This window comes from Galeopterus variegatus, unplaced genomic scaffold (genome assembly GCF_000696425.1).
Source record: "Galeopterus variegatus unplaced genomic scaffold, G_variegatus-3.0.2 Scaffold437, whole genome shotgun sequence".
NCBI lineage: Eukaryota > Metazoa > Chordata > Mammalia > Dermoptera > Cynocephalidae > Galeopterus > Galeopterus variegatus.
In genome coordinates this window covers 123039-149236 of record NW_007726548.1, presented here as the reverse complement: position 1 = coordinate 149236, position 26198 = coordinate 123039, and the positions used below count along the sequence as shown (strand labels likewise).

At 52.7% G+C, this 26198-nt stretch overlaps 1 protein-coding gene across 5 annotated transcripts in view; it reads left to right on the top strand.

Annotated features, from left to right (window-relative positions):
- Nucleotides 1–18613, top strand: part of RGS3 (regulator of G-protein signaling 3) — a 136843-nt gene extending 118230 nt beyond the window's left edge. For all 5 annotated transcript variants that reach the window (XM_008568733.1, XM_008568738.1, XM_008568737.1 and 2 more), the window contains 6 exons: nt 3046–3987; nt 12175–12239; nt 15526–15627; nt 15988–16049; nt 16700–16866; nt 17639–18613. In XM_008568733.1, the coding sequence (XP_008566955.1) occupies nt 3046–3987; nt 12175–12239; nt 15526–15627; nt 15988–16049; nt 16700–16866; nt 17639–17824 (1524 nt within the window). In that variant the 3' untranslated portion in view covers nt 17825–18613. The remainder of the gene's footprint in view (nt 1–3045; nt 3988–12174; nt 12240–15525; nt 15628–15987; nt 16050–16699; nt 16867–17638) is intronic.
- The last annotated feature ends 7585 nt before the right edge of the window (nt 18614–26198 follow it).

The following is a 26198-nucleotide window of genomic DNA, read 5'->3' as shown; positions in this document are numbered from 1 at the left end:
AGAGTGGCACTTCACCTCCGGCTTTGTTTAGTTTGGCCTCAGTTTAGGGCAGGGTTGGCGGAGGCAGGCTGACTTGCATTTCTGGTTTTGGGTCTGTTGCTGCACTTTCCCCACTGGGTGGGCGGGCTCTACCGACAGTCACTGCTGGGACAGGCCTGGGCCCCACCCCCTGTCACCCAGGAAAGGGGAAATGCGGCCTGCTCCCCTCTCAGTTCCACTCTGTGCCAAGCCCCAAAGGCACCCATTTGCTGCTTCCTTCCGTCTTTCTCTGAGGACTATCAAAGGCAGGTGGTTGGGGTGGGGGTGGGGGGCCTGGCTGCAAGGGAGGGTGATAGGAATGTGAGGTACCAGCGAGCTAGCTGCTGGGCAGTTTGTTTTTCCTGGTAGAGGAGAATGCTCCCTGGTGGGTGGGGCGATGGGGGCACAATGTTGGGCAGCTCATGAGGACTGAGATCAGAGTGGGCTTGGGAAGGATGGAGTCATAAGGTGTGGGCTCTAGCTCTTGCCCAGCCGGATCTGTACAGGGTGGCTTGGCTTTGAGTAAATCACTAAGACACTATCCAGGGTGGGTCCTCGGTCTTCCTGTCTGTTCAATGGAGGGTCTGTCTCTCCACCTGGGAACAGTCCGATGGGGTTGAAGCACAGCCCTTAGCTTCCAGATGAGAAGTCTGGATTGGGGGGCTTGGCATCACAGTCACCAGCTTTGATTCTGGTCCTTTGGCAGAGTTCACTTCCAGGTGCACATGGGGAACATGTGCCACTGTTTGAGGTCCTCAACTTCAGAATTTCCCTCTAGATCCGTTTTTAAAATCACCATAACTACCACCGCCATCATCATCTCCTTTAAGAGCTCCATACTTTCTACAGTATAGTCTCCTGGTTTGTCACTTGGACACGTTGGTTATCCTGTTTCATAGGTGAGTCCCAGAGAGTTAGTGACTGGCTCTATCTGGCCCCACTGTGTGATTCTAGGTTGACCCCTCTGGACCTCAGCTCTCTCATCTATGCAATGGGGATTTGGGATTGCTGGTATTTCAGGGTCTGAGGCTGTGAGGTCTGAGGGGTCCCTGGGTGTAGTCACTTTCCAGCTGTAGGCATGATTCCCAAGGCAGGAAGTCCACGGGGTTAGTGGGTATCTGTCTTTGGCCTGGGAACCAGAGCCTAAGGTGTCCTCTCCCTGACCCCGGCCAGTTCATCCTAGAGTCCTCTGAGGCTTCCCCTCTCTTCTCAGCCACCTCTCTGCTCAGCAGGGCCCCACTTTCATTTTCATGCTCCCAGGCAGTGGCTCTTACTCACGTTGTGCTTTCACATCTGCCCTGGTGCTCCCAGATGCCAGCATGACCCCTGACGTGTGTGCAGCACCCTGCAGCTGCCCCAAGCCATGCTGGGTCACTTCTCTCAGCTGTGGGGCCTGGCTGGGGCTTCACCATCACAGACTTCCCAGGGCTTCAAAGACTTCCCAGCTTCAGGCATGGCCTTCTGGTCGCACCCTGCAGCTGCCCCAAGCCATGCTGGGTCACTTCTCTCAGCTGTGGGGCCTGGCTGGGGATTCACAATCACAGACTTCCCAGGGCTTCAAAGACTTCCCAGCTTCAGGCATGGCCTTCTGGTCTCAGGGCAACTGTGCAATAGTGGATAAGATACTGCTCTTGGGGCTCAGTTATCTCATCCATTGAAGGGACATTAATGGTCTGTACAGCAAGAGCTCTAAGCCTATGTTCTGGGGGTACTTACTCCTGAAATTCTCTGCCTGTGTGCATGTGTGCATACATCCCCATGCATGTGTATGATTCCCAGGTGCATGTGTGGTCTTTCTCTTTCTTTAGTTCTAGGTGGTTGTGGCTTCCTGAATGACAAAGTCTGGGCTCTAAATAGTTCTAGCTCCAGCATTCCAAGTCCTTGCATGTGAGTCCAAGCCCAGGCCTGAGACCTACTTTCCTCATGTGGCTGTGGCACCATGGACACTCCTGATGTCCTCTGGGCCCCAACCCTCTTTTGAGATAGCTACTTTCCAGCCTTTCAGGAACAGGACCTGTTTTTCCCATTGCAAGTGAGATCTACTGTCAGAACTCAGCAAAAATCCCAAGGGTTCCTCGGGTTATATGTGAGGCAGGAAATGCTTTTTTGTTTTTTTGTGGAATCCCTGACATTCCTCCAAACAGTTTAAAAATCCCTGCGTGGATGATCCCTCAGTAAGTTTTCATGTGTCTGTGTCGTCTGGTTAGACCAGGTGTGGGCAATATTTTAAAGTTCTGGTTTCATTCTAGTTTGCTTGTTTCAAAAAGATACTTAAACAATCAGGGTACATTCTTGCTTGGATGGCTCACTAGAATTTTTTAAAAGCTTTGGTTTGGGTAGAAGAGACCCTTTGGCTAGGTTCAAGAGTCCACCGCTTAAGTGGCCACTCTGGCTTGGGGGCCTGGTTTGGCTCTGGCCCATGAAGGCAGAGACTGCCTGGCTTTTCCTTTACTCACAGAGACGATTTCACCCTGTTTCCCTTTCTGTCAAGTGGGGACAGTGATACTTTCCTTATAGGGCTGTTGGGAAGATCATATGAGAGAAGGAGTTTAAGCTGGCATGGTCCCTGACACACAGTGGGAACCAGATCCATGGTAGTTACTCCTTCCTCTTCTCCCCTGAATGACCAGCTGTGTTTGTGATGTAGCAGAAGCTTCAAGCAAGGAGACAAGGGTGAGAACCCTTGCAGAGCTAAGCCAAAGGAGCTTTCAGGTTTCCATCTGGCACTTCAGCTTTCAGACTCTGGGGTGCAGGGTTTAGTCCACTGCCTGATTTTGTTTCAGCCTCTTCGATGTTGGCTCATGCAGTAACTGGCATCTCCTAACCTCCCTTTCTGAACCTTTCTTGTTTTCTTTTTGTTTCCCAGATGTTTGAGACGGAGGCGGCACTTCAGCTTTCAGACTCTGGGGTGCAGGGTTTAGTCCACTGCCTGATTTTGTTTCAGCCCCTTCGATGTTGGCTCATGCAGTAACTGGCATCTCCTAACCTCCCTTTCTGAACCTTTCTTGTTTTCTTTTTGTTTCCCAGATGTTTGAGACGGAGGCAGATGAGAAGGAGATGCCCTTGGAGGAAGGGAAGGGGCCAGGTGCCGAGAATTCCCTACCCAGTAAGGACCCCTCTCCTGGCCGGGCGCTTCCTCCAGGACAAGACCTTCCACCCAACAAGGACTCCTCTTCCGGGCAGGAACCTGCTCCTGGCAAAGAATCATTGTCCAGCAAAGACTCACCTACCTGCAAAGATCCCCCTGCAGGCCAGAAAGCTCCACCAAACAAGGACTGCCCACCAAGCCAGGAGCCCTCTTCAGCCCAAGACCTCCCACCCTGCCAGGACCTTCCTGCTAGTCAAGAACCCCCTCCTAGCCAGGACCCTCTGTTCAGCAAAGACCTCCCTGCCCAGGACCTTCCACCCTGTCAACGTCTGCCTCCCAGCCAGGTCTCCTTGCCAGCTGAGGAGACCACGAGCTCTCGGGACCCACCAGCAGCCACCAAGGACCAGCAGCCACCTGTGGCTTCCAAGCCCACCTTCGTGATCCCTGAGGTCCGGCTGGATAGTGCCTACAGCCAGAAGACAGGGGCAGAGGGGGGCAGCTCGGGAGATGAGGAGTATGCAGAAGAGGGGGAGGATGGGGAGGAGGGGGAAGAAGATGAGGATGACGACACAAGTGATGACAACTATGGAGAGCGCAGTGAGGCCAAGCGCAGCAGCATGATTGAGACGGGCCAGGCTGCTGAGGGTGGCCTCTCGCTACGTGTGCAGAACTCGCTGCGGCGCCGGACGCACAGCGAGGGCAGCCTGCTGCAGGAGGCCCGCGGGCCCTGCTTCTCCTCCGACACCACCTTGCACTGCTCAGACAGCGAGGGCGCAGCATCCACCTGGGCCATGCCTTCGCCCCACACCCTCAAGAAAGAACTGGGCCGCAATGGTGGCTCCATGCACCACCTTTCCCTCTTCTTCACAGGACACAGGAAGGTAAGAAGGCTAAGGGTAGAGGGAGGGTGTGTACGTGGGGCAGGAGAGGGCAGGCCCAGGGGCTGCTGGGAACTATCAGTCACTGTGCCCCACCCTTGCTGTTCTGTAAACCTCCCAGTGAACCCCTACCCATTTGACAGAAGATAAAACTAAGGCCTGAAGGGACCAAGAAGGCAGAGCCTGGACTTAATCCTGTGACTTTTGGACTTCAGATGCTGTGTTCTTATGGCTCCATTGTACTACTGGTCCCGACAGAAAGCAGAGCAGGTGTGGCCTACCCAGGACATTGCGTACACTGCATTTTGGTTTAAAAGATCTGAGAGAATAGCTGAAATTACAGTTTATATCTGGTCCAGGCCTAGCCGGACTAGAAATCCATCACCTAACAATAGCAACACGTATTTATTCTGTGCCACATTTTTCTGAGCAATATACATTAACTCATTCATTCTCCCAACAGCCCTGTGAAGTAGATAGTATTTTTGTGCCCATTTTATAGGTGAGGAAACTGAGGCACAGAGAGGTTGTCTAACTTGCCCCAGGTTGCACAGTTTATAAATGTTTAAACCAGAATTAGAATCTGGTTTCAGGGCTAGAGCTCTTAACCACCATGCTTTTTGCCTCTTGCAATTATTTATAAGTAGATAAATAAGTGTTTGTGTGCACCAGATCCTGTGCTCTGTGCCACAGCAGATGCCACAGACATGTGTGAGTCTGATCTCAGCCTGTGAGTAAATGAGTGATCTGTGTGGGCCGGGAATGTGGCCTAACAATGAATAGACTGCACCATGGCCTTGAAGCCCACCAGCTAGTTAGTGCCTAGGCTTTATCTCTTACTTACTGTGTGGCCTCGGGTGAGTCACTCAGCTCCTCTGATCCTTAGTTTCCTTCTCTGAAAAGTATGGTTAATAGCACTCACATCCCAGGGTGGTTGAGGATGGACCAGAAGAGGCTGATGCCTAATGACATTAACCACATTTGCACAGGCCCTCAGGGAATGCTGGTTCCCACTCCTTCCCTTCAAGTGCAGTAGCCGAGTGCAAATGTTGTTATGACAACTGTTGTGAGGCCAGTGGGTGAGCTGGTTAGTGCTGGAGGACTGCAGCTGGCCCTTTGAGGTCTGTACATTCAGGAGGAGAGAGCCCAGGGCCTAGGGCCAGGTATTAGTCCATTTTCTGTTGCTTGTAACAGAATACTTGAAACTGAGTAATTTATAAAGAAACAAAATTTATTTCTTACAGTTTGAGAGGCTGGGAAGTCCATGGTCCAAGGAATGCATCTGGTGAGGGCCTTCTTCTTGTGGGAACTCTTTACAGGATCTTGCAAAGACCAGGATCTCATATGGTGGAGATGCCAGAGCTCTCTCATGTGCTCTCCCTATAAAGCCAACAGTCCACGCCCATGACAGTACATTAAACCATCAACCCATTACTCCATGAATGGATCAATCCATTCACAAGGGCACAGTCCTCGCGATCCAGTCGCCTCTTAAAGGCCCCACCTTCCACCACCATATTGGGGGTTAAGTTCCAGAGTGAGCTTGGGGGGACATTCAAACCACAGCAGGCCATCAGGGGAAGCTTCTGGAGAGAGATGCCCCTCAGCTTGGCCTTGAAGATTGAGCAGGCATAGAATAAACAGAGAGGATAAGGCAAGCATTGTTTGGCTAGAGTTTCCTGGATGCATGGCACTTATGCTGCTGTTCTTCATGCCAAACCCGTGGCAGACATCACTAATGGATTCCAGCACACTTCCTCACGAAGTTGGGACATGGCCTCTAAAGCTTTCTTAGCTTCTTAGCTAGTAGCAATAAGGCAGACTTGGCATTCTGGAGGATACCTTCTGCTGAAAGGTGCTCAGGCTGGAAGGGCAGTCTGGGCCCTCTAAAAAAAGGCTTTGAACTTTGGGCCCAGGAACTAGGACTAAATCTCTGAGGAAATGGGACTGGATCTCACTTTGCTCATCTGTTCTCGAACTTTGATGTGCTCCAGAATTACTAAGGGGAGGTTATTAATACGTGATTTCTAGCCCCAGAACTTTGGAATGAGAATTTCCAGGGGTGGTACCCAGACGCTGCATTTTAAACAAGCACCCAGGGATTGTGATGCTCACCAGAGTTTATCACCATCTTAAGCCATTTCTTGATGCAGCTGCTACAGGAAAGAGTCTGGAAGTCTGTCCTACCATGGCAAAGCCTCAGACTCACTCATATCATGCCTGACCAGGCCTCACCTGCCTTGGGCCTCCCAGTCCTCATCCTCCCAATAGATCCTTCCAAGTTCTATTCCCCCTGCCACCCTTGCTGCAATAAAAATATTTATATACACAGATGAATTCATACACGTTCATGTATACACTTCTCTGTATTTCTCCAGCTCAGTTGACCTCAGCTCTTATTTTGCAGGTTCTGCCTGCGAGTCTAGTAGGCCTGGACCAGCTCTCTCCTGTCTCAGCTTCCTCCTCTGGGTGCCCAAGGTTCCCACTGGCCTCTTGTCCTCCCCCACCCTCTTTTGGTCTGTCACCTCCTTTCTTGGGCTTGAGTGAATGAGCTGGCAGGGACCTCAGAGGCTGCTCCCAGAGCTGTGGTGGCCGCCTTTCCATTACCAGCCTCGAGTCCTTCATCATTCACACCCCGTTCCCTCCAGCCAGTCAGCTTCAGTAAGAAACCCACCCTTATTAAGAGGAAGTGAAGCCTGGACTGGACAGCACCCTGGTCTAGCTCTGTCCCTTACTGTCAGTGGGCCTTAGGCAGATCCCTGTCCCTCTCTGAGCCTAAGTTTCCTCACTGGTGAAATGGCTATGGTAATAACACCGCCTTCATAGGGTTGCTGGGAAGATTAAGTAGCTTTTTGTGAGTAGAGTACTTAGGGCCGTGCCTGGCATTCAGCTCCTGGTGGGTGCTCCATTAATGTTGATTAGGAGGAAGGGAAGGAGATGGAGGATAGCAGTAGCTGGAGAAGTGACAGTTGTGCCACCATTCACACAGGACCACCAAATCCCTTTTCTGACCTTCACAACATTGCTGCAAGGTGAGACTAGTACTCCTCTTACGCGGAGAGGCTGAGGCAAGGGAGAAGTGTTTTGCCTCAGGCCACATGCGAGTAATGATGGAGCTGGACAGTGGCCTCACCCTGTCCAGTCTTCTGTGGCTCTACCCCAGACCCTGTGCACCTCGTGCTGATGAGGGGTGGGGAGTGGGGGGCTGGCAGAGGGTGAAGCAGCCGGTTCCCCCATAACTTCCATCTTCCTGGCTTTGGCCTGGCTCTCCTGGGAGGGTCAGTTGATGCTGATGGGCCACTATTTCCAGGCAATGCCAGGCAAGAGGTGAAGAGGAGAGGGTGAAGTCTTTAGGTTGAGGAGTCAGACAGACCCAGCCAGGTTCAAGTCTCAGCTCTGCCTCCACCTTCCTGGCTCTGAGAACTTGGCCAAGTCGCTTTTCTCTGAGCTTCCGTTTTCTCTTATGAAATGGGAATGTTAAGTCTTCCTGGAATTGTCTCAAGGATTCAAGGTGGCAGTATATAGAAAGCTCTGTGCTGGGTATGTTAAAATTTCTGTGCACGTGGTAGTGATTTTGTGATGAGACCCAGGAAAGACAGACAGGGCTGTCATGGCCTTGGGCTGGTCGTTTGTGCTGCTGTGTGGATAAGCTGAGCTGCCCAGAACACTTAGTGCCTGCTACAGGGTGACACTCAGTCCCTATGTTGCCTCCTCCTCCCACTGCTGTCATCCTGCCCTCTTGTGTACTGAGCAATTTCGAGGAGTGTTAGAACCAGATAGACTGTAGAGATGGTCTGCTTGGCACGGTCATCTCAGAGATGGGCCGACTGATGTCCAGAGAGGGGAAGGCCCCCCAGTGTTATGCAGCGGGTCATCCCCTGGGACTGTTCCTGTGCTGAGCTAAGTTGTCTCATAGTGCCCCCTGCTGCCAGACCCCTGCCTTGCCGGCTGCCCCAGAGGCCCAGCAGAGCAGAGCCACAGGCCTACAGATGCCCTTTTCCTGGGGAACCAGGGAAACCTCAGAGAGTAAATTCTGTGTCTGGGCATAGGATGCTGTCATCAAATCCCACCCCAGCCTGGTCCGGCTCAGCACAGAGTCATGGACTATTCTTTGACAGTGAGTATACCACAGGCTGTGATCCCTTCCTAGCCATGCTCCCCTCACCCCAGTGACTGGCTTGGGCAGAGGCTGTCATTGGAAGGTATTAGCCCTGCTGCGCTAAGCTTCCTCTCTAGGTCAGAGGTCAAACAAGAGGACCCCTAAAATGCCTTCTAGCTCCAAGATGTGATAATACCTTCAAGCCTCCTATTTTAGAAAAGACTAAAGAAGAGTTATTTCCTATGTCTAAACTAATAAGTATAGAGTTTAGATCCACTATTTCCACATGATTCTATGGGGCCTGCCAGGCTGAGCTGGGTCAGGGAGGGCAGCCGTGTGTGGCTAGGTGGCCCCAGAAATCAGAGCAGGACCAATAGGGGAAACCAGCTGAGGTCCTGCTCACAGAAGAGCCTTCAGTCACCAGTGGGCTCTGGGGCCATACTGCAAATTCTCTGCTACATGCCAGCTTGGAGAGTCCAGACAAGTTACCAAACTGTTCTGGGCCTCAGCTTCCTCAGCTGTATGTAAACTGGGGGAAATAACAGCAAATAGCTCTTAGAATTGTTGCAAAGATTAAATTAGGCCATGTGTATTAAAGCTCTTTAGCACAGTGCCTGGCATGTAGCGAGTGCTCAATAAATAATAGCAAAAACCACAATAGCTAACTTTACAGAGCGCTTCCACATGCAGGCACTGTGCTGAGCACTTCACATGCGTTAAGGTAATTTATCCTCACAACAACTCTGTGAGAAAGGTCCACTTGTTGCCCTCATTTTATAAATAAAGAGACTGAGGCACAGAGAGGGGATATAACCGAGGTAAGGTCAATTAGCCAGTAAGTGATCGAGGTAGGATTCAAATTCAGGTGGTTTAGAATCTTACACTCTCAATCACTACTATAATCAAACTTGTAATTACAATAAGAATTATAACTATTCTTCTAAGAGACAGTGAGCTCCCAGTCCCCGGAGGTGGCTGGGTGAGGCTAGGTAGGCCCAGGGATTCCTGCTTGGACTGAAGGGAGGGCTGGGTGGTTCTGGGCTCGCCTGCATTTGCCTTTCAGCAAGGCAGGGTCACCCAAGATAGTGGGGAGTCAACGGGAAGGACAGTCTCTCTGGAGAGTCCTTTTGCATGCTGGGCCCCAGGCAGGCCTTGCTGCAGCTGTAGGAGGGAGGAACCTTATGGGCCACTCTGGCCCCTTCCAAGGCCACAGGCTGAAGTCTCCCTATGGATTTAGGGAGCTTCTGGGGCTGGGAATCAGAGCCCCATCTTTCCATCTCAGTTTCTTCTCTTCCTGGCCTGCAGGTCCCCTTTGGTGCCTGGGTTTCCCTGGCTGTGGGGGGTGGGTGATTGTGGTGGGGTGACTCCTGGAGTCAGAGCTGCCCAGCCCTTCTATCAGGCTGCTTGGCTCAGGCTGGTCCCTGCTGAAGATGATCTTCTAGCAGTGGAAGGAAGAGCCCATTTCCCAGCAGAGCAGAGGCTGGGGGTGGCGGGTGGGGTGGGAGTGGTCCCCAGGCCCATTGTGTGGGGCTGATAAAGTGCGGAAGCTGGGGTTAGAATGGGAGGAAGCCCAGAGCCCGAGGGCCCTTTCCCACGGGTGGGGGCTTTGGGCACAGCCTAACTAGGCTAGCATGACTGCAGCCTGTGTATGCACTGGGTGACAGCTGTATCACTTACTGGGCAATGAGCACTAGTTATGAGGGCACCCTGTGGGCTAGGACTGGACCATGGGGGCCCAGACTTCATCCTGGTGAATCTTCCAACAGCCCCATGAAGTGGCTGTCACCCTGCCTATGTTATAGCTGAAAAAACCGAAGCTGAGAGGCTAAGAAACTTCTGCAGAGTTGGTGAGAGCAGGATTTATATGCAGGCCTGGCTCCAAACTCTAGCTCTGAAATCACACACCATATGGGTGTGTGCCTCTGTGTGCACGTACACACGTGTTTACAACTCTGGTGGGGCAGCATTCTCAGGAAGGAGGCAGCATTTCCCCTGAGTCTGTCACTGAAAACATTCAAAATGTGCCCTGTCCTCAACTCATATTTGAGTAGCAGCCTCCTCTGGTGGAGAAACACAGTCCTTGAATTCACAGACCTAGATTCTAGCTCTGTCACTTAAATGCTGAGTATCCATAGTCAGGTGACTTAAATTCTCTGAACCTCTGTTTACTTTATGGATTGACTGTGAGGATTAATGAGATAGTATCTGGATTATGCCTATTCCAGGGTCTGGCCTATAGTAAGAGCTCCAAAAATGAAGGTATAATTTATCCATCCATCCATCCATCCATCCATCCATCCATCCATCCATCCATCCATCCATCCATCCATCCATCCATCCATCCATCCATCCATCCATCCATCCATCCATCCATCCATCCATCCATCCATCCATCCATCCATCCATCCATCCATCCATCCATCCATCCATCCATCCATCCATCCATCCATCCATCCATCCATCCATCCATCCATCCATCCATCCATCCATCCATCCATCCATCCATCCATCCATCCATCCATCCATCCATCCATCCATCCATCCATCCATCCATCCATCCATCCATCCATCCATCCATCCATCCATCCATCCATCCATCCATCCATCCATCCATCCATCCATCCATCCATCCATCCATCCATCCATCCATCCATCCATCCATCCATCCATCCATCCATCCATCCATCCATCCATCCTTGGGTGGGTGGTGCACTGAGGCCAGTAGATTCCCCTGCTGGCTATATCTGAAATAAGGCCACTTTTCTTTCTAGAAGTAAGAATACAGCGTTTTAAGGCTTAGCCCATCTTCTTTATTTTACAAATAAGGAAAGTGAGGTCGGTCTCATTAGGAGTCAGAGCTGAGATCCACACCTGGTGGCCTTCTGTCCTGTCTTGGGACATTGGCTCACACCCATCCTACTCTGCGCTCTAGTTCTTCTGCTGTCTCAGAGCATTTCCTGGGCTCCTGCTCTGGAATAGCACTGTTGGGGCCCTGGGTCTCACCTGGAGGAAGGTGCTCAAGCACAGGCAGGGCAAGGGAGACAGAAGGTGGCCCTAATAGAGATGGTAGGAGTCTGGAGGAAAGGAGGAGACTGAGGGTTAGAGGAGAGAGGGCAGTTCAGGAGGGGGCACAGCACAGGCAAAGACAAGGAGATGGGGTGGGCTGGAATCTGTGGGCTGCAGCGGCACACTGGGGGATAAAGTTACAGGCCTTGGGTCAAGCAATGAGGGCCTCGACACTCTTCTTTCCCAGTCTGCTTCCCTTTCTCTTCGTTCATTCATTCATTTGACAAATTAGGCTTGTGCTCCTAACTTATGCCAGGCCCTGTGAAGTGACCCAGGCAGACAGAGGCCTTGTTCTTAGGAACTCATAGCCGAAAAGAGGGAACACATTTAGAACAAGCCATTTTGTAATGGGGGGACCACAGAAGAGGTGAAGGAGGCACAACCTTATTCAAGGGGTCAGGGAGGGCTTCCCAGGGGAGGAGGCGTTTAAGCTGCTTCCCTGAGTTCTAGGTCTTACCTGAAGCTGGATCTTAGGAGGGAAAGGGGTAGGAGAGGCATGAAAGCACTAGGAAGTCATGGAAAGCTGTCAGCCAAGAGAGGTGCTGTCAGGCCTGTGTAATGATTTACTTTATACACTGCTGAACAATCCCAGATCTCCTTTGAAATTCATAATCCTGAGTTAATCATTATGGTTCTGATTATAAATTAAGGAATAGAGACTCAGAGAGAGGCAGTGATCGGTCAAGTCACACAGCCGAAGCCTGGTTGGAGCCCTGCTCTCTGTCCTGCCCCACTGTCTGCAGTAATGCCTCTGTCATGGGTGCTGTCTCTCAGGTTCTCCCCCAGCAAGCTGGGTTCCTAGATGTACCAGGAGGAGACCCCATTGGCCAGAGGCTCTGCCAAACCAATCACACTCCATGGATAAGCTGTTCCCAGTAGTAGAGTCTCCCTCCCTCACCTGTTCTGCGAGGTGTGGGAGCTTTTGGCAGCTAGGGTGGGTGATTGCAGGAGCTACTAGACCTCTGAGCCTTTCTTTGCTTGAGTAGCATAAAACTGCATCCGTTGAATCTGTCTTTTCTCCACAGATGAGTGGGCCTGACACAGTCGGGGATGATGACGAAGCCTCCCGGAAGAGAAAGAGCAAAAACCTGTACGTTGGAAAGATCCATGGCCCTCACCCTTGTGATCAGGGAGGTTCCCTGCACCTCTCCTCCTCCTCTGCCCTAGGGCTTGTCTCTTCTCTAGGGGTACAAGTGGGGAGAAGGGGTTGCACCAGTCCTGCCCATGCCCCAGACAGACAGCAAGGAACAGCAGGATGTTGGGACTTTGCAGTGGCCTCAGGGTGGGGTCTCCAGGGTCCTGAGCATTCATGCAGTGAGGCAGGTGCTGATTCAGTATCTGGAAGCCACAGTGAACCAGAGGCACCAGCCATGTTGCCCTGGCCCCTGCCTAGCCTCTGAGCCAAGCAGTGACTGAGTGGCCTCGACAAATCCTTTGCTCCTACTGGATCGCAAGAAATGGCTGAACTGACAGTTTATGGGGTTCCCCTTTCGCCTCTCGAGCTCTTGAATGTTAACAGTTCCAGGCATTGCCAGGAGGGGGCGCTGCTGGCCCAGCTACCGGATCCCACAGTCCACCAGCCTTTCTGGCCTTGCTCAGGCCCTAGAAGTGCCAATTAACAAGGCATGTGTGTGTGGTTCTCCTCAGGCCTCCTTGTGCCCCAGGCCCAAGGTCCTGGAGACTGGGGAGGGTAGGAGCCAGCAGGGCACATGGTGGCCCCCAGAGGGAGCACGCTTCCCTCCAGGTCCTGTAGCACCCACCGTTATGCGGGAATTGGGCCTGGGGAAGATAACAGGAGTCCTTCCCTGATGCCTCCTATGACCCTATTCCCTGGCCTGGACCTTGGCTGGTGTCTGCTACCCTAGAAACCTTTACTTGCCCTAGCTCCCTTCCCCTCTCCAGTTTTCTGCAGCAACTGTAGGCTTATCTCGCTCTGCAGGCAGGAACAATTGCACTTTCTAGCGAAGGTGAAATGCACAAACAGAAGCAGTCCTCACTTAGGATGGGGGAGGGTCCATGCAGCTGCGGAGCTGCTGCAGGTGGTGCTCCCAGAGGGGAGCATGTGTGGCAGCAGAGGGGAGGCATCCAGGGCGCTGGAGCTGCCCTGGTCCACCAATTCTAGCCTCCTTTCAGAGTGGGCACTGCTTTTTGGATGCCTGACTCTTTGCATTGGGGATAATAATAAAAATAATAGCTAACATTTATTGTGCCAGGCACGGATCTATGTGTGTTATACACATGATCTAATTTAATCTTTATTATTATTTTTAGATTACATTTCCTTTTTTCTTATTTCCTTATCCTTATTTTACAATGAGTAAACTGAGACACAAAGAGCTTAAGTGACTTGTCCATAGCAAGTAAGTGGTGCTTGATAGATAAATGAATGAATGAATGAATGAATAAATAAATAAATAAATAAATGTATCTGCCCAGCTGTAGGTCTGGGAGGAAAGGCATGGCTGGTGACTTGTCCATAGCAAGTAAGTGGTGCTTGATAGATAAATGAATGAATGAATGAATGAATGAATGAATGAATAAATAAATAAATAAATGTATCTGCCCAGCTGTAGGTCTGGGAGGAAAGGCATGGCTCAGTAGGAGCCTCAGCCTCTTCCAGCCACAGAGAAACACAGTTTCCTCTGAGTAAGCAAGGAGCCTAGGTGGATGGAGGCAGCCCACATGCTGGACCTCAGGCAATTCCCTCTCCCTCCCTGGGCTTCTGTGTCTTACCTGGACACAGGCGGCTGGAGCAGAGGCTCTCAGTACAGAGCACTGTGCCTCAGGAAGCAGTGTTCTCTCACTCCCTATCCCCCCAGGTCTCTCGGAGGGCTCTAATCTTCACCCAGATTCTGCTGATCTCTGGACTCTTTGGCCTTATCTCAGTGGCTTGGAACCTGCTAGAGCAGGGTCCCTGTCCCTGAGCAGCCGGCCCAGAGTCTCAGTACAGATGTGGGCCTCAGCGTCCTAGGCCAGAGCACTTTCATGTCAGGCTCTGTGCTAAATCTTCTCGAAATGCATTTTCTCCTCAAGTCCTTGCAATATCCAGCACTTGGTAGGTACTGTTACCAACCCTGTTTGACAGATGAAAAGCGTGACATTCAGAGAGGTCAGTAACTTGACAAAGGGCACACAGTAGCTGGGATTTGAACCACAGGCTGCGTGGCTCCAGAGCTGGGGCTCTTAACCTCCACTGGTACCACTTCCCCTAATCATACAGGGTGTCCCATAGGTCTTAGTGTATTTTAAGCTTGAATAACTTCAAAAGTATGAATGCTACAAACTTGCAAAACACATTTGAAAGTTTATTTATTTAAATTTCTTTTGCATGTATTTAGCTTTACGATTTTGATAATAATTTTTTCGTTTTAATTTTTGGTTTCAGCATTTTTCATCTTCAGAAGGACAGAGGCCAAAAATTAAAAAGAAAAGTTTTACTATTCAAAAACTACAAAACTAAATATGCGTAAACAATTAAATAATTAAACTTTCAAGTGATGGTTTTACAAGTTTATAGGATTTGTACCTCTGAAGTTATCCAAGCTTAAAACTGCTAAGACTTTTGGAACCTGCTGTCTCTTCCTGGATGAAGCTGTTCTCCCTGAGGTGCCGCATGCAGGGGTTTAGGGACAGGGCGGGTGGTGAATGGGAGCATAAGACATTTAACCCCTTTCTTGCCAGCAGCTTTTCCCAGCACTGAGATCTGCTGCCTCTTGGGGGAGCGCATGGCTAAAAATGATTTTTGGCTAAAAATAGCCAGTCCTGCCACCCTGGTGGGCAGAGCCTCCCCCCTCCATCATTCCCTCACAGCAATTTGCTGACTTGGTCTCCCCCCACCAACTTTCTCCCCGCTACTATGGTAACAGGGAGGCTGGTCACAAATAACTGGGTCTAGCTTCCTGCGGGGCGGGCCCCAGAGGCTGTCCCTTGCAGACACATGCCCCTTTCATGGGCTCCCTCTCAGGGTTGGCCAGGAGGGATATTTTTTTCCGCTCCCTCTCTGGTCCCTCCCATTTCCTGGCTCCTCCTGTCTGAGTCCCAGCCCCGGCCTGTGCCTGGGAGTCCAGTCGTCTGGCCAGGATTCCAGCGAGCGCTTGGCTGCAGCCTGCACTGTTGCTGCCTGCCGCTGCCCAGGACGCAGGGTGGGGGGCAGGAGCCTGAGGCGTGCTCTCTGCAGACCGTCCTGGGGTCTCAAGGTGGGGGGCCCTACGGAGATGCTCCGAGGCATGTACCTCACGCGCAACGGGAACCTACAGAGGCGGCACACGATGAAGGAGTAGGTGTCCCCCGCCGCTGCCCACACTCCCTGCCACCCTGAATTTGCAGGGGCTGAGTGGGCCAGGCTGACCAACCCCCTTCTCTGCTTCTGCCCCCAGAGCCAAGGACATGAAGAACAAATTGGGCATCTTCAGGCGGCGGAACGAGTCCCCTGGGGCCCAGCCAGCGGGCAAGGCAGACAAAATGATGAAGTCATTCAAGTAGGTCCTCCTGGGCACTCCTGGGACCCCTCAGGCACTCCCGGAGGGCTAACTGGTGGGGGTAAGGGGGAAAGGGCTTTGTGGGCCTCATCCAGTTCTGGGGAGATGGAGGCTCGTAGCGGGAGCCTGGTACCCAGCAAGCGGCAGCCCTCACAGGAAACAGCTGCCCTGGGGAGGAAGGCCAGGCGGGGGGAGGTCGGGGCTAGAAGTGGGGCTGGTTCCAAGAAGGGAGTGGGCTCCCTCCTGGGCTTCCCAGCCGGCCTGAGCTGCAGCGTGGGTCAAAGCAGCTACCAAAGGCCGCCCAGCCCCAGCTTCCCTGTGTTCCCCGAGCCTCATTGTGATCCTTCCCTCACCCCCCAGGCCCACCTCAGAGGAGGCCCTCAAGTGGGGCGAGTCCTTGGAGAAGCTGCTGCTGCACAAATGTAAGTGGGGGCCAGCCAGCCCACTCCCCTCCCTCTGTTCTGTCTCTCCCTCTCTCCTTTCCTTCTCATCCAGACCCAGAGAGTGCATCTGTCCCAGAGGCTGCCTCCCTGCTCTCCTGGGTCCAGTCAGATGGCCCTGCTGTAGGGGACAGGTTGGGTCTGAATGAGGTCCTTGGTTTGGCCTTGGAGCTGGCTTCTGCCCAGCCCTTCCCTCTCCATGGGAGCTGGCACTGCCTGCTGGAGGCCACTGGGACCTGTGTGCTCAGACCATATTCCCAGAAAAACAATAAACATTTCCATGTACCGAGGGCTTACGCTGGACTAAATGTGCCTGCTGTCTCATGGGCAGGATTCCATCTGATCCTCATAGGGCTCCAGGAGACAGGATTGATGATCCCCATTTTACAGACAAGGATACCGAGGCATAGATGGGGGAGAGACTTGGCCAAGTCCCATAAAGAGGCAATGGCAACGCTGGGACCACATCCCAGGGCTCCAGGCTCTTGGGGATGGGTGATCTTACTAGGCTCCCGGCATGTGCACCCTCAAGGCAAGCTAAGCTAAGAGGGTAAGCTAAGTGTGGGGAGGGTTGTAAGGGCAGGTGGGGCTGGCTCTGCCTCTCACTCCACTCACCGGGCTTCTCCACACAGATGGGTTAGCAGTGTTCCAGGCCTTCCTTCGCACTGAATTTAGTGAGGAGAACCTGGAGTTCTGGCTGGCTTGTGAGGACTTCAAGAAGGTCAAGTCACAGTCCAAGATGGCGGCCAAAGCTAAGAAGATCTTTGCTGAATACATCGCCATCCAGGCATGCAAGGAGGTAGGGCCTCAGGCCCCCAGTCCCCATGCCCATTGGCCCTTCAGCCACAAGGAGGTAGCCAGCAGCTCAGAAAGGGAGAGGTCAGAGCAGCTCTTAGAGACTGCGTGCCCAGGGTGGGCAAAAAGCAAACTAGGGCCAGGGCAAGAACAGAACTCTGGTTAACAATAAAAATGGCCACTGTCTGGGCACTGTCGTCTGCCAGGCACATGCTACATGCTAAGCCCTTTATGTATGTTGCTGTCATGTTTAGTCCTCACGACGACCTGTAAAACAGGTGTTAAAATTATCTTCATTTTAAAAATGAGCAGATAGTCTGAGAGAGCCTAATTATAACAGCTAACATCTATTGAGTGCCTACTGTATGTCAGACAGTCTGTGCAAAGTGCTGTAGATGGGTGATCTTGCTTAATTTTCACAGCTCTTTGAAGAATGTGCTATTATTCCTATTCTTCAGGTAAGACAACTGAGGCTCAGCGCACTTAGGTGATTTGCATAAGGTCACACACTCAGGTGTAGCGCTGCTGGGAATTTAACTCAGGCAGCCTGACCCTAAGGGAGGTGTTTTCAGGCCCTATAAACTCTGCCCTCTCACAGTAGCGACTGAGCCAGGACTTGAATCTTCTGGCCTGAGGGTGTCCACTTCAAGTGAATCTTAAGATGTAGGGTAGAGGGGACTTGGAGGTGAGAGGCTGGGTTGGTCCCATTCCCAGCACCTGGACCTAGGGCCAGCCCCTCGCAGGCCACCCTGACCATGCCACCTCTGTTTCTGCAGGTGAACCTTGACTCGTACACACGGGAGCACACCAAGGACAACCTGCAGAGCGTCACGCGAGGCTGCTTTGACTTGGCGCAGAAGCGCATCTTTGGGCTCATGGAAAAGGACTCGTATCCTCGCTTTCTCCGCTCTGACCTCTACCTGGACCTCATTAACCAGAAGAAGATGAGTCCCCCGCTTTAGGGGCCACTGGAGTAGAACTCAGCATTCATACCAGGCGGGCTGGGCCCTGCCCACCTGCCTCCCTCCCCCCGTGACGGAGGGGGCAAGCAAGTCCCCAGAGGCAGCTTCTCCGGACGGACAGATGGACATTTGGATGCAAGGCCTGGAACAAGAGTGGCCCAGGCCACTGGAGGAGTACAAGGACTGGCCCCATTGGGTCCCCACTGCCTCGGTACGAGGGGGCCCAAGGGCCCTGGCAGGTCAGGGGCCCTCACTGAGCCACATCTGGAACTGCTACACCCTGTTGTGGTGACCGCAGAGATTTCGAGTTGACCAAGTTCCTTAACGAACTGGCTGATGGGGCAGGAGGCCCAGGCCTGGGCTCCGGGGCCCTCCTGGGGGGACTGCTGGGGCTTGCAGCTCAGACTCCCACTTTGAGTTTTATTTATTTAAACAGTTGGATGCTTGGCACGTCGTCCTGTGATAGGAAACCCTGGCCTCATCAGTTTTCCTAATTTACAAGTGCAATATCTTAACCAACGCCTTGTGAAAAGCCACCTCTCAGAGAAGATGGAAACCATTTTCCAGTTTCAGAGGATTTGCTGGTCCTGGGCACCAGTGGTAGCAGCTGGGCCTTCTGGATTGTGCAGGCCTGGAGGGGCACTGCAGTCTGACCTCGCACAGAAATCTGGCACCCCCTGGGTGGGGTGTCCCTCGGGGGCTCCGGGAAAGCATGGCACCCTCAGACCACACAGTAGCCAAGTTCTGGAGCAAATAAAAGGCCTGTGTTATTTCTTGTTCTTGACCCTTTCTGTGTGTTCTGGTCTTGAGCCTTCCCAGGATGGCTGGGGCTGGGAAGGTTGGTAGTTGGGCTGTCCATCCAGCTGCTTCTGTCTTGCCGTCACCTGCCACCCATCCTGGAGCCATGTACAAGCACATGCACCGTGATACCTGCTTCCTCTGTGCCAGGTGCTGTGCCACACTTGTTCTGTTTATCATCTCATATTCTCCCCAAGCCAGGAAGTTTGGGCTTATCCTTTACAGACGAGGAGAGTGAAGCACAGACAGGGAGGGGGACTTGTCCAAGGTCACACAGTGAGCAGGCAACAGAGACAGGATTCAGCCTCAGCCTGAGTGGCGCAAAGCCTGTGCTCTGGTTGGCTGTACTCTCCTGGCTGCAGGATAGAGTCCTAGCCTGATCACCAGCTGGCTGTGTGGCCTTTGGCAAGTTCATTCACTTCTCTGCCCCACCACACCCTGAGATGCTGATGGAACTGAGTGGCGCAAAGCCTGTGCTCTGGTTGGCTGTACTCTCCTGGCTGCAGGATAGAGTCCTAACCTGATCACCAGCTGGCTGTGTGGCCTTTGGCAAGTTCATTCACTTCTCTGCCCCACCACACCCTGAGATGCTGATGGAACTTTCAGGTGGTCCAGGGATAGTTGGTGGAGGTGGACAAGACCAGATCTCAGGCAGGTGGCAGCAGTTGTGGGGCCTTCCAGACAGAGGGAAGAGCTAGGGAGGTGACAGGAGACAGGGCTCACAGAGTCCATCTGTGGTCCTGGGCAGGGCTTCCCCTTCTGTGCCTCTGTTTCCCCTCCTGCCTAATGGGAGGAAAGGCCTGGTCCAAAGGCATCCTTCAGGGGAGGACCTGGACCACTCACCTAGAAGTGGGTAGAAGAGGCCCAGAACCCAGGCCAAGCTGCTGCCAAAGCAGCTCCTGACGCCCACATGTGTACCTCCCAGGGTCTGGGGCAGGAGACAGGGCACAGCCTGGGGTGGGGACTGACACTGGGCTGATGTAGATGAAGCTGGATGGAGTTGGTGCAGGAGGGGCTGGGCCCCTCCTTGGATCTGGTTTCCTATCTTAGGTCCTGGGTTCAGATCTGCCCCCTGGGGATTTGGAGCCACAGAGGACCCAGGGCTGTGCAACCACTCTCCTCCCTGACTCTCCTTGCTTGTCTCCCTGGGCAAGACCACCCCCTTTGCCCCCTGCACAGCGAAAGGATCAGGACTGGTGTTCTCTGGAGGCCATCAGGGAGTCTGGGGGCTGAGCTCTTCACATGGTCGCAGGGGGCTTGGGCTGGCCTGGGTGCAGAGTGGGTCCTTGTTCTGCAGATCCTGGAGCCTTGCTCAGGAGGAAGGGGTGAGCTGTCTGACCCCCCTCTGACTGTGCCTGGCTTTTCCTGCCCCACTCAAATAGGACTCCCGACTCCTGCTCACCCAGAGCCCTGTTTTGGAAGAAGCTCCCATGTGTCAACAATAGCCATGGGCAGTAGATAGCCTCCTTCTCTGTGTCCCCAGGAAGCCATGCTCTCTCCTTGATTAGCCCTTACCTAACAGCATCAGAGTCATCTGTGGGGTTATCTGTCTCCAAAGACTGCTTGGGCTTTAGAGTCAGGCAGTCCTGGGTTTCAGTCCTGCCTTTGCTACTGACTTGCTCTGTAACCTTGGCAAGTCTCTACCACTCTCTGAGTCTGCGAAAATGAGAAAGATACTATTGTCTTCTCAGCGCTGGGATAACGATCCAGTGAGCCCATAACACATCCTGGATGTGACAGTGGAGGAGCAGGCTGCTGTCCGCACCTCCCGCCTCAGTATCTGTGCCAATACAAGAAGTTCAGTCTTGTCTTTGCTGTCAGCCCGTGCAAGGCAGTAAATGGAATGATTGTTCTTGGCTATCCAGAAGCATGAAGCTCTGTGTTACTTGGTTATAAGCCTGGGGATTTGATAAGATTTAACCATGTCATAGAGAAACTACTTGGACAAGTCATTTTTATTTCATGTAGGGTCTTAAGTGTCAAATTGGGAAATGAGGGGGGAGTACTAAACTGATGTCTTCTTGTAATATTTTAAGTATTATATTCAAGAAAATAAATATATGGGTCATTAAAAAAAGAAAAAGGACCTAACCTGGGGTCATACGGTAGGTGCTCAATACATGTTGGCAGCCTTTTTCCCTAGCACCAGAGTGTGAGCTCCTCCAGAGGTGGGGCTGGGTCTTCTTTCTCAGGGTCCTAGGGACTGGGCACTGGACCTGGCCAGTGACCCTGTGTGGCTTTGTAAACTGTAAAGGGCTTTCCCACCGCCAAGCATCTGGGACCTCACTGAGGCTGGAAATGTTTGATGGGCACTGGACCTGGCCAGTGACCCTGTGTGGCTTTGTAAACTGTAAAGGGCTTTCCCACCACCAAGCATCTGGGACCTCACTGAGGCTGGAAATGTTTGAGAGCAGAGCTGTGCCCCTACTTTTGAACAAGAGCACCCTCCAGGTTGCTCCAGGCCTGAGGTTTGGGGACCTGACAGCTGAGAAAACTGAGGCCCAGAGAGAACTGTCCCCGTAGAAATGGTTAGAGGCAGAGCTGGGTCTGAGCCCAGGACTTCAGAATCCCAGCCTGGCCTGGCCTCTCTGTGGTGTGTTCTGCTTGCAGGAGCCACTGGGTCCACAAAGAGACTCACTTTCCCCTTTCTTTAGGATCCAGGGATTCGGCCTTGGGCCAGGCCCTCCACGTCTACTCCCTGAGTTACCATGGAAACCAGAGTCCAGGAGAACAAAGTCAGGCAGATGGAATTCCCATCTCGGAAGGCCCCACTGCCTGGTTTCCATTACTCACACCCGGTTCCCTTGGCCTCGGAGCAGCTTTGGCTGTGCAGAACAGCTCAAGAGAAGACTCAAAAGGCACCTGAGTCCTCCCGCCTTGGGCCCCATCTGGGCTCCCAGTAGGACCTTGGGCATGTCCCCTGCCCCCTTCAGCCTCAGCCCCCTCACGTGTACAGTTTTTTAGGCTGGTCCCCGTTTTCCTTTCATATGGGAGCAAGAAACAGGCTCCTTGGTCTCTGTCTAGCAATCCCATGCTGGTCAATGTGGGATCTCAGAGCTGTGACATCATTGTTCGCTGCTTCCTTCCCCTCCCATGGATGGGAAGACTGACATGGAGGGAAGAGAAGCAGCACAGCATAGAGGTAAAAGGCCCAGGCCTTTGAGTCAGGCTCTAGGATTCAGTCCGCAACTCCACTTCTTATCATTAGCTGCAAATCTTTGAATAAATCACGTAACCTCTCTTTGCCTTGGTTTTTTCATCTATGAATTGTGTGTATTGGCACCTCCCCCAGAGATGCAATGACTAAGGGAGGTTGTGCATGTGGCAAATTTAGCTCAGCGCCTGGCACGGGGTATGTGCTCCTTAACGTGAGCTGCTGTCATCAATACCATCAGGGTCACTGGATGAGTGGCAAAGCCCATTCTCTAGTTGCCCAGGCCAGGTCTCTACTTCCAGCCAGAGCCGATGGGGAGCCTTTAGTTTCAGACCTCAGATCCTTGTCCTTCCAGGAACAGTTTTGCTATAGGACAAAGCCAGCCTGTTCCAGGGAGTAAGTCAGAAACAGCCTGTCCCCGTACTGCTGCCCGGTCTTGGCCTGTCTGGGAGCAGTTGGGGTCAGCTGGCAAATAGGGTGTGGAAGGGTGGAGAGGGGAGAGGGCACAGCAGTGCTGCTCAGTTGGATGCCAGCAGGAGGGGATTCAGTGTCGCTGGTGTCAACTGCAGCCAGCCTCCTTGTGGGCCAGTCAAGTCCCTGCTGCTCTCTTGGCCTGGCCTGGCCTACCTATGGCCTCCTAGACTCTCCAGCCTGGAAGAGATCGTCTAGTTCCAACTGCTGCCCAGTGCTGGGTCCCTTCTTGAGTTTCTGCTTGCATCCCTTCTGTGACAGGGAGCTCAAGACCTCTCAGGGCAGCTCAGGAGAGCCTGGGAGCCCCTTGGGACTTCTAAAGTTCTCTCCACCTGAAGTTGGGGTTCTGGAGTGGGGATGGGGAAATAGGGGCAGGTCAGCAGTAGCCCCTGCAGGTTCCCTACCCTGCAACCACCTGCAGACTCACCCGATTCTGCAGCTTTGCTCCTCCCTGCGCCCCCACCTTCACCAAACTCCTCTGAGCTCCCCACCCCTACCTCCCTGCTCTTGCATCCCCTGGTCCCTTTGCCTGCTGTCCCTCCTTGGGTCCCTCCCACTGACATACTACTCTAGAAAGCTTCTCTGATAGCTCTCTTCCTTGCAAAACTCAGGCTCCTGACGACTCCCCCCACATCCTGCCTCTCCCTCAGAGCTCTCAGGCCCTCAAGCAATGGGCCCTGGGTCTCAGAGAAGCCACGTGCATGCTGTTGTTTCACTTTACAGTTGGCAACATCTGTGCAACATCTGGCTTTGCCTGTCTTCTCCCTGGCCGGGCCAGGCGGGAAGGAAGGGGGTACCCTGGTGCCCTTTCCTTGGGTGGGAGGAGGCAGTGCGGGTGGTGGCAGTGCTGTGGGCTGCCTAGGATCTGCTTGGTGTGGATGGGGAGGGTGTGGCTGGGTTTGCGGAGGGCAGTGCCAGGCTGCCATAAAAAGCAATGGCTGCGAATGCGCAGAGGCACCCACCAAAGGCCATCCATGCCTTATCCCCATCAGTCCGCACAACAGCCCTGGGAGGAAGGTCTGAGTACTATTTACATTTTACAATTGAGAAAATGATGGTTCAGAGCAAGTGGACAAGGATATCACGGCTGAGCAGGGACTGGGACCTCAATCCCTAACTTCCAGGCAGCCCCAGCCAGACCTCTCTGGAACAATCTGCACCTACAGTGGTGTAAGAGACTTCGGGGCTCACTTGGAGGAGCAGATGGGCTTTGGATGCAGGTTCTTCTGGGCTTGAGGACCTTTTAAGGAAGGCTGAGGAATAGCATGAGCTCATGAGCCTGATGATATTTGATCCCGAGTGGAGTCTCAGTTCTCAGTGGAGCTGTGTGACAGGTTGCCTTTCCTCCCCGAGCCTCAGTCATCTCAGCTATGAAATGGGAATACTAATCCCAGCTCATGGGGCTCATGGAGACTCGCTGAGATAATGAATGTGTGTGAGCCCTCAGCACGGGGCCAGGCACAGAGGGGCACACCAGATGGGACAGAGGGAGCGTGGCCTGGGGCTGCGTGTGAGCCATCCCAGGAGGTGAGGTCAGACCAAGACCAGCCACGCAGGAGGAAGCTGCCCCCACATCTGTCCCAGCCAGGTTCTAACCAATGGCCAGTGACTCAGTGACAAGGGCAGGACCCCGAGATGGTGGGGTCTGGGCCCTAGGCCCCAAGTGGGCTCAGCAGGATCCTACCTACCTGCATTTCAAGGGTGACTGAATAGCACTTAAACTGTCATCTAGCTGGCCTGATGGTCAAGAGCTCTGGGTTCTGCCTGCAGATTTGTCCCGAACTGTCTGTGTGAAAACAAGGAGAATCCAGTTTTTCCTCCTGTCTAAGGACCTTCAGAAGAGGCAGATGGTGCTCCGTGTGGTGGGGGCTGGGATCCAGGCCAGCGTGTCTCTCTATGCAGGGTGTGTGTATGTGTGTATGCAAGTTATGAAGACTCTGTTTAGTGACTTCCCCAGAGCACTGAAGCGGCCAACTTGGAAGGAGCAGTCTGTTTACCACTTGCCCCAAAGTCTACACGGGTTCATGCCCCTCGGGACACTGCCCTCCATGGCCTCTGGCCAGGCTGGGGCCCCCTCTGCTGCTTATTTACAAGCTCCTACCCTTGAGGCGAGTCCACACCCCCACCGGACCCCCACCACACACAGGGCAGCCCCTCTCAGGGGAGGCAGCTCTGTTTGCAACCTCCTGGGGGAAGATCTAAGAAAGGTGAAGGTGATTAACAGAGGCAAAGCTGACGGCTCCTGGACTGGAGGAAGGAACCCCGCCTCTAGGGCTGGTTCTGTTCCTCTTCCCTTTTCTCAGTGGGCCTCACTTTCCCCGGCGGAAAAATGGGGGGCTGGGGGGGTGGTGTTCAAAGTGCTCTCCAGAAGCCATTTGACTTTGACACCGCAGGCTGTATTTGCTTTTCCCCCTAAAGTGTCCTCCCAGCGGGACCTGGCTCCATCTCCGGCAAAGGAGGGTGGTCATCAGGAGCATGAGCTCTGCAGGCTGACGGACCTGGGTTTGAGTCCAGGCTCAGGTGCTTCTTTACTGTGTGACCTCGGGCAAGTCACTTAACCTCTCTGAGCCACTGTTTCCTCACTGATAAAGAGGGGGTACCCTGCTGGTTTGCCTTCAGGTCCTTGAATGCACCATGCTCCCTTCTACTCAGGGCCTTCTCACATGTAGTTTCCTCTGCCTGGAATATTCTTTCCCATCCTGCCTTAGTTGGTAATGATGATGATAACAGCTAACATTACCGAGCATTTAATATGGGCCAGGAACTGTGCTAAGTACTTGACTGACATTTTCTGTTTTTGCCCCATCCTGCCTTAGTTGGTAATGATGATGATAACAGCTAACATTACCGAGCATTTAATATGTGCCAGGCACTGTGCTAAGTACTTGACTGACATTTTCTGTTTTTGTGCTCACAACGATCTGATAAACAAAAAGTTATTATTATTACCCTCTGTAGCGCAGTGTCCTGAGAACAGACTCTGGAACCAGATCACTTGGGGGTGGGGGGGAGTTCCAGCTTTTCCACTCACTTGTGTGATCTTGGGCAAGTTACTTCCCTGTCTGAGTCTCTGTTTACCCATCTATATGTGGGGATAAGAATAGTACCTGTACTATAAGATAGCTATAATAAGAATTAAAAGAGTTATTCCTTGTGCAGTGCTTAGAACAGTGCCTGGCATATTGTAAATGCTATATAAATATTTTATTAGCTAAATCTCTATTTCTCAGATAAGAAAACTGACGCATGGAGAGATAAGGCCATGTGCAAGGTTACATAGCAGAAAGAAGAGATGGGATTTGAATTCAGGCTGGCTGGCTCCAGAGCCCACGCTCTTGAGTACTAGGATAAATGCCCTGTCCTTCTCCTGCAGAGCTTAGTTTAGATGTCATTTTTTCAGGGACGTCTTCCCCAATAACCTTGACTAGAAGAGGGCCACTGCTGTCTGCTCACAAAGTGCCTTGTGCTTTTCTTGCATGGCACTTGTCATAGGTTGTAATTACATATACTCATGCATTCATTTCGTTGCTATCTGTATCTTCCTGTCAACTATAAAGCCCTTGGGGACAGGGACCACGTCTGTCTTATTGCTCACTGTGTCCCCAGCCTTATCACAGTCCCTGACACATAGTAAGTGCTTAATAAATACTTACTTAAAGGATGGAAGGCCATATATTGCTTAGCACAGTGGGTTGCATAGGACAAGCTCATGAAAAGAAGCCCAGATAATAAGCCACCATATAAGTAGAGATTGAGGGCCAGCCCGGTGGCGCACTGCTACAGTGCGCTGCTTGGGAGCGCGGTGGCGCTCCTGCAGAGGGTTCGGATCCCACATACAGACCGGTTCCCGCTCACTGGCTGAGCGAGGTGTGGGCGCAACGCCGAGGGTTGCGATCCCGTTGCCAGTCCCGGTCCGGTACGGGCGCGACACTGAGGGTTGCAATCTGTTGC